Raw genomic sequence first — 7,485 nt, forward strand, 5'->3', positions numbered from 1 at the left:
CCGGATGAGGTCACGGACATGACGAGGAGTCTCGAAATGGTCGAGAGGTAAAGATTCATATATTGGAAGGTTATATTCGGACATCAGAATGGTTCCGAGTGATTCGGGTATTTTTCTGGAGTACCGAGGGGTTACCGGAACCCCCGGGGAACTTAATGGGCCTTAGTGGAGAGAGGGAAGAAGGGCCACGAGGTGGCGCGCGCCTCCCCCTGCCCAAACCGAATTGGACAAGGGGTGGGGGCGCGACCCCCTCCTTCCTTCTCCTTCTCCCCTCCTTCCTTTCCCTCCAGTGGAAGAAAGGGAAAAGGGGGGGGTCCTACTTGGAATAGGAGTCCAAGTAGGACTCCCCCCTTGGTGCGCCCCTCCTGGCCACCGGCCTCTCTCCCTCCCTCCTTTATATACGTGGGCAGGAGGCACCCCAAAAGCATAACAGACAATCTCTTAGCCGTGTGCGGTGCCCCCCGCACAGTTTAACATGTCGGTCATATCGGTGTAGTTCTTAGGTGAAGCCCTCGCCGGTAACTTCATCATCATCGTCGCCACGCCATCATGCTGACAAAACTCTCCCTCGTCCTCAACTGGATCAAGAGCTCGAGGGACGTCATCGTCATGAACGTGTGCTGAACACGGAGGTGCCGTACGTTCGGTACTTGGATTGATTGGATCGTGAAGACGTTCGACTACATCAACCGCGTTACTAAACGCTTCCGTTTTCGGTCTACGAGTGTACGTGGACACACTCTCCCGTCTCGTTGTTGTGCTTCTCCTAGAAAGATCTTGGGTGATCGTAGGAACTTTTTTGAAATTACTACGTTCCCCAACAGTCCAAGGTCTCGCCGGCTCCTGGAGAGAGCGGCAGCGGCGGTGCAGCGGCGCGTCGTCAACCCGCATCGGAGTGTGCAGTGTGGCGGGTCTCCAGAGACCCGTTTCTATTTTCTATCTTTTCTAGGATGTGTTGTAACACTGAAGCCGGCTAATAGATCTGGGGTGTTTTCCGCAAAAAGAAAATGAAAGAATATAACCATCTGAGCTACGCTCAGTTCGTCAAATTGCAATGGACGGCCTTTTTGCTGGTCATTCCGAAAAAAAAAAAGAAAAGTGAATAAGTTTTTTTAGGGCAGAAAAGTGAATAAGTGGAGTTCTCGGCAGCTCCATCTCTTTGGCCGAAAGCGTCCACCAGATCTTTCCGGCATCACCGTCGCTCGTCGTCGCCTCCGCCGCCATGTGGAGAGGCGGCGCCACCGCCGCCTCCGCCGCGAGGGCTCTCCGCTCGCGCATGCTCGGAGATCCCATCCACCAACCCTCTACGGCTATTCTCCCCATCCCTTCGGCGCGCGCGGCCTGCTCGGCACCCTCTGCCGCCTCCACTGCGCCCATCGTCGCTGAAGCGGCGGCCGCCTCGGTAGCTGTTTCGTCGGGTGCCAGATCCGCCTCCGACGTGCTGCGGCACTACGGGTCGTGCTACTGGGAGCTCTCCAAAGCCCGCCTCAGGTGCGCGATTTGCTTCCATTTCCCTTCAGAAGACCACTTCTTTTCTTACAATTGATGTTTTTCAGAATGAAATAAAGATATGCCCTTCAAATTTTGTGGTTAAATTCCGAAGAAGTGAATTCTACTAACTTTGTGATTTGGGATCTATAACATCGGAGCACCAACCTACCCCTTAACGTTACCTTGGGCCTCGTAATACTGTTTCTATGAAATTAACTTCTGATGCTGTTAAGCAAACATATGATGCTATGTGGAAAATTAGCTAATGGAGCCCTTTTGGTTATGATGTAGAAATGGAATTGTAAGTTTACTGCATACTGGACAAGCCACGCCTCTTTCTGTTCTAACCACAACGATGGAAACCCCAAATTTCTTGATAAGCAAAACTGCATTCAAGTTACCTTAACACATTAAATAGAGGTGTGATGCGGTAGATGTCTTTGTACTTAGGTTCATTTGACACATGACCTCTTCTCTTCTTCTTGTTCTTGTTTTTGCGGTTAAATTCCGAAGAAATGAATTTTACGAACTTTGTGATTTGGGATCTATAACAGTCGAGCTAAATTGTGAACCCCCTAACAATTTGGGATCTATAACTCATTAATACCCCTTAACGTTTATGCGCTGTAGGATTTAGTATGCTAAATTGTGAACCTTGGGTTCGTAGTAGTCTCTATAAAATTAACTTATGATGCTGTTCAGGAAACATATGATGCTATGTGAAAAACTAGCTAATGGAGCCCTTTTGTTTGTAAGGTAGAAATGGAATTGTAAGTGTGCTGCAGACTGGACAAGCCACCTCTTTTTGTTCTAACCACAACGATGGAAACCCCAAATTTCTTGATAAGCAAAACGGCATTCAAGTTACTACCTTATAACACCCTAAACAGAGGTGTGATGCAGTAGATGTCTTTATACTTGGGTTCGTTTGACACATGACCTCTTCTCTTCTTCTTGTTCTTGGTTTTGCTTCACCATGCAGTTTTATTGTGCTTTTGGAACCATGTCCTGAAATATTAGGGTTTGGCCAAAACTTTTGCGTGCAGCTATGTTTTTAAGGTGTCGCCTAGTCGTCGCCTAAGCGTCGAGGCGCACCAGGATGGCAAGGCGTCTACCCCGCCTTAGACAGACATGAAGTGTACGGCTGTGGCTGCCCTAGTTGTGGCTGCTCCTGGGGCTTGGAGATGACGGCCCCGCTGTCTCCCGGCACCATGAAGAGGAGGGAGGACTGGAGGCTCCTGGCTGCCCTAGTTATGGCTGCTCCTGGGGCCTGCTGCTGTGAGGGAGAAGGGTGGGGCCATGAAGAGGAGGGGGGACTGGAGGAGGGAGGACCAGAAGGGTGTGGCGCCGTGGCGGCTGTGGTGGGAAAGAAGGGAAGGAGATGGTGGAATTAGGTCACGGGGGTGTATATGGCCACTAGATGGGCTTTTGGGCCACTGGGAGGTGCATAAGTAGTGGCCCATCTCTCAGCCATTGCTCCTTTTCTAGTATTAATATGTGCAGATCTATTGATAACTCTTTTCCTGCAATGTTTAAGGCGTCGCTTTGCCTCGCCTTACCGCCTCGCCTTGGCGCTTAGGCGTCAGAGCGGCCCTCCTCCGCCTTATGACGCTTTACCGCCTTAAAAACATAGGCGTGCAGTGTAGATAGTCGATGGCCGCTGACAAATCATTACTGTCTTGGTCGGTCCACCTTGACATTGTATGCATAGTGGTCAATTAGTGGTTTAGTGTGCCTGAAAAGCTAAGATAATCTTTATAGCAGTAAAAATGAACTATAATTTAATTATTTCCTGTATGTTTTTGTCATAAGGTGTTTAGTATCGTTAGTTTTTTCCATTCATCAGATTTTATACATTGTAATTGCACTCGACTTCTAGCAATCTGTCCTCATATGATAAGATACGAAACAATACCCCATATGTCTGTAGTCCAAATGTTCTGCTGCATGTTCTCTTTAGAATTCATATTGCACATACGGTGTTTATGTTCTATTGTTTGTTGAACCACATGGTACCCCTATTTAGAATGGGGAATGCAATTCATAGGTTATTGAAACTTTGAAAGTCTGCTGTACCATCTAACATCCATTATGACTTATTTTTCTCGCTAGAATGCATAAATTGAATCGAGTTCTGTGGGATTTATTTATGTCTGGAGAGTGCACGTATGGGTTAATATGTGTCCCTTGGATATATATTCAGACAATCTTATGATTTTGAATTTGCCATGGTCTGTGTCTTGCATCTTGGAACTCCTTGTGACTGACGAATTATTTGTCCTCTTGTTGCATTTCTTTTATTTGATTATACTTTCTATTTTTTATGGTATTTAGTGCACTTGTTGTGGCAACATCGGGGGCTGGATATGTGCTCGGTAGTGGCAGCATTGTAGACATTGCTGGACTTTGCTACACATGCACTGGTACCATGATGGTTGCAGCATCTGCCAACACTCTCAACCAGGTATGTGCTTGTTTTGGGGCAGCCTTTTCCATTAGCATGATGGTTAACCAAACCAATATTCATTGTGTTCACATTCTTGCAATCCTTTTATGTTCATTGTCACACAATGTCACACTTCAATATCAGTTTTTGAGAAGTTATTCTGATTTTCTTACATATTTACGTTATATCGGGATTTATAGATATCATATACACCTGGTTATCACGCTTAGAGACAATGAACTTGGTGCATCGACATCCTTTTCAGGTGTTTGAAATAAAGAATGATGCTAAAATGAAAAGGACAATGCTACGGCCCCTACCATCAGGGCGTATTAGTCCTGTGCATGCTGCCATGTGGGCTACAACTGTTGGAACTGCAGGAACAGCATTATTGGCTTGCAAGGTTCGGCTCTTTGCTGTTTGCCTGTACTTGCTTTACGCTTTGTTTTAAGAGCATGCGGCCACTGTAGTTGGTATGATGCTGTTATTGGAACTAAACATTAAGAAATTTTGGCAAGGTCTGTGCAGGCTAATGACTTAGCTGCTGGGCTTGCAGCATCCAATCTCATTCTGTATGCATTTGTATACACTCCACTGAAGCAAATACACCCTGTCAATACATGGGTGGGAGCAGTTGTTGGCGCCATTCCGCCACTTCTAGGGTATGTTACTGCTGAAGACACATTTCTGGATTGTCTAGGTGCAGGTTGAAGGTGTTATTTTATATGTTGACAATAATGGAGCGAGTGTATATTCTTCATCTCCTATTTTAATTTCTTATTGTGCTCCCTGGTTTTGGTCATTTAATGGCCTGGCAACTGGAACAATCTGGTTTAGTACTGCCATGAAGATCATGCATGGCTCGGCGTATGGGATTGGGTAATAATAGAACATGGCTTAGAGAGGACGAATGAGGGGATGACAGGTAGATAAACTATTCTCTTATTGCGTGATTAAATGTGATACATGCTAGTCCTTTATGCAGGACGACTAACTTGATCCGCAAGTCGTATTTCAGTTTAGACCAAAGTTTAAAAAGGCTAGGTGCTAATTGTGAGTTTCACCACTGCCTTGCGCTTTTCTGACCAAAGCGCACACTAACCACAATTAAGCGCTAGGCGTTTTGCTATTGCCTAGAGCCTAGGCATGCCTTTTATTATGGTTTAAACTCAAGACCAAACCATAACTAATCTAGTTCAGTTGGACTCTTCTTAATTTAACTAGCCTCTTTGTAATGGACCCAACTGTATCCAACAAGGATAAATACTAATCGAGTTACTCCTTTTCTTAACTTTCCAATCTCTAGCATAAGCTATTCAATGCCTTCACGAACAAGCCTATTTCCTGCTGCCTTGTGCACCCACGGCCATAACAGATTCGTCAGAATGAAGCAACATATACATCGTAGAGCCATCTGGACCTACAAGCTTAAACACACAAATTGAAGTTATGGACTACTTACCCTCAAAACCATAGCTGCTGACATGAAGCATCAAACTGGATGATACCACTGCCCTCGAGACTGTTTCAGGCCATACAGTCACATCTTAAGCAAGCAAATAAAAAAAAGGGTCGCTTATAGGCTCAGAGCCAGTAATACTTCAAGGAGAAGGAAAGCTCTAAATCTCCTGCCGGCATTATAAAGGAAGGAGATACGAGAAAACAAATTTACAACCGGACGTGACTCTTTCTGTTACCTGAGCCCTTCTTGTACTGGAATGCTGGCATTATTGGACTAGAAGGTCTTTAGGGGCTGGGATACACTGTGGTGCAGTTAAAGCAATAAGTGCATTAGATGAATATATGATGACTCAGATTTGAGAACTGGAATAGGTATTGGGTGTATGGTTTTTCTCTCAGTCCAGACTAATAAGTTCATAAAGAAGAAACCTTTACATCTGTCCTTGACCACAGCATCCAGCTATTCATAATCACCCGCCTACATTTCTACTTCCTCTGTACCAAAATGTAAGACGTTTTTTGGTTTTGCATAGGGCATAGAAAACATCGTCATTTTGCTACGGAGGGAGTATTTCAGAAATTCTTCAGTATTTGTAGCATTGCTCTAATAGACTACCTGCAAAGGTGTAGAATATCATGCTTTAGTGCATCATGGGCATATATATATTCTGTGTATTATTGCACTCATGTTTATTTGTTGAATGATTATTAATGGAGCTGTGCAATATGTTTACACGGCATGTGGCCCTTATTTATCTTGACACAGGTGGGCGGCAGCAGCATCTGAACTGTCACTCAACTCTATGATTCTGCCGGCTGCTTTGTACTTTTGGCAGTTACCACATTTCATGGCCCTTGCGTACTTATGCCGCGCTGACTACCTTGCTGGAGGGTAACTCAATTATTCCAACTGTAGTAGTTACATCAAAATGTTAACAGGTCCTAATTTGTATCCTTGGCATGTGATTGACTTGTTGATTTAGGTACCGAATGCTCTCCTTTGCTGATCCTACTGGCAAGAGAACTGCATGGGTTTCACTCAGAAATTGTCTCTACATGCTGCCGTTGGGGTTGTTTGCATATAACTGTAAGTACTAAAAAAATCATATAGGTTCTCTAGTTTCCATTTGCTTCTACTACTACTTATAATAAAGTACTTGGTCAAACTTGGGATCTTTCTTACTCATGGAACTAACTAATGCTTTGTAGGGGGTCTAACATCTGAATGGTTCAGTTTCGAAGCATCGCTTCTAACGACGGGCCTCGCCATGGGAGCCTTATCATTTGTACTGGCTCCTAGTCAGAAGAGTGCAAGAAGAATGTTCCATGGCAGCCTTTTGTATCTTCCTGCTCTAATGGCTGGACTTATACTACATCGGCTGCCTAACGAACAGAAGGAGCATAACAACATCCATCAGACTAGCGAGATCGCCGGGGTTCTCCGCGGCGCCGAGCTGTGGGACGAAGAAGAAAGAGCTAGACAGCAACGGGAAGACCCGAAACATTCTCGTCGCGCTCAATCACGCCCTCCAGTTGCATATGCTTCTGTGGCCCCATTCCCCTTCTTGCCTGTACCTGTGTACGTCTCTCCAGAAGCTCATGAGTTTTGAAAGCCTTGTCCCAGCAGCCAGGGCTGCAATGGTTTCATCTTCCTTCCTTTTTGTCTGTTGTCAGAAAATTCTTTTCAGCTCTTGGCAGGAAATTTTCCCGCTCAGCGGAATTCCTCTTTGTATTGTTAAATAAAGATCTGAGAATAATGAACGCCATTTTATTTGTAAAAAAAACATAAATTCAGTTGTTGGGCTCACGTGAGTATAAAATTGATATTTCAGAGTACATACAGGGCCATCTAGAAGCAATATGTATTTCATGCTTCAACAACTTCTCTTCTCTCCCTGGGTCTAAATTTGCAGCATTTCCATCCAGTCATGCCTCCCTGTGATTCCTGGTCTGAATCAGCATGTGGTACGCTGAGTAAAGCTCCGGTGCCGCATGAGCAATAGGCCTCATCATAACCTCACATGGATCCGGTTTTCATTCTACTTCCTCCGTTCCTAAATACTCCCTCCGTCCGAAAATACTTGTCC

At 45.1% G+C, this 7,485-nt stretch overlaps 1 protein-coding gene across 1 annotated transcript; it reads left to right on the plus strand.

Moving 5' to 3' along the window:
* Positions 1-1,142: 1,142 nt before the first annotated feature.
* On the plus strand, positions 1,143-7,234 carry LOC123143613 (protoheme IX farnesyltransferase, mitochondrial). The gene is made up of 7 exons (XM_044562548.1): positions 1,143-1,491; positions 3,826-3,955; positions 4,203-4,340; positions 4,466-4,599; positions 6,165-6,290; positions 6,382-6,485; positions 6,608-7,234. Exons 1-7 carry the CDS (start codon positions 1,223-1,225, stop codon positions 7,006-7,008), a joined length of 1,302 nt encoding a protein of 433 aa, XP_044418483.1. The 5' UTR covers positions 1,143-1,222; the 3' UTR covers positions 7,009-7,234.
* The last annotated feature ends 251 nt before the right edge of the window (positions 7,235-7,485 follow it).

The sequence above is a fragment of the Triticum aestivum genome, chromosome 6D (genome assembly GCF_018294505.1).
Source record: "Triticum aestivum cultivar Chinese Spring chromosome 6D, IWGSC CS RefSeq v2.1, whole genome shotgun sequence".
NCBI classification, from domain to species: domain Eukaryota; kingdom Viridiplantae; phylum Streptophyta; class Magnoliopsida; order Poales; family Poaceae; genus Triticum; species Triticum aestivum.

Coding starts and splice junctions, on each gene's coding strand:
- LOC123143613 (XM_044562548.1), top strand. CDS start 1,223: ATGTGGAGAGGCGGCGCCACCGCCGCCTCCGCCGCGAGGGCTCTCCGC. Junction 3,956..4,202: donor CTGCCAACACTCTCAACCAG/GTATGTGCTTGT, acceptor CATCCTTTTCAG/GTGTTTGAAATAAAGAATGA. Junction 4,600..6,164: donor GCCATTCCGCCACTTCTAGG/GTATGTTACTGC, acceptor ATCTTGACACAG/GTGGGCGGCAGCAGCATCTG.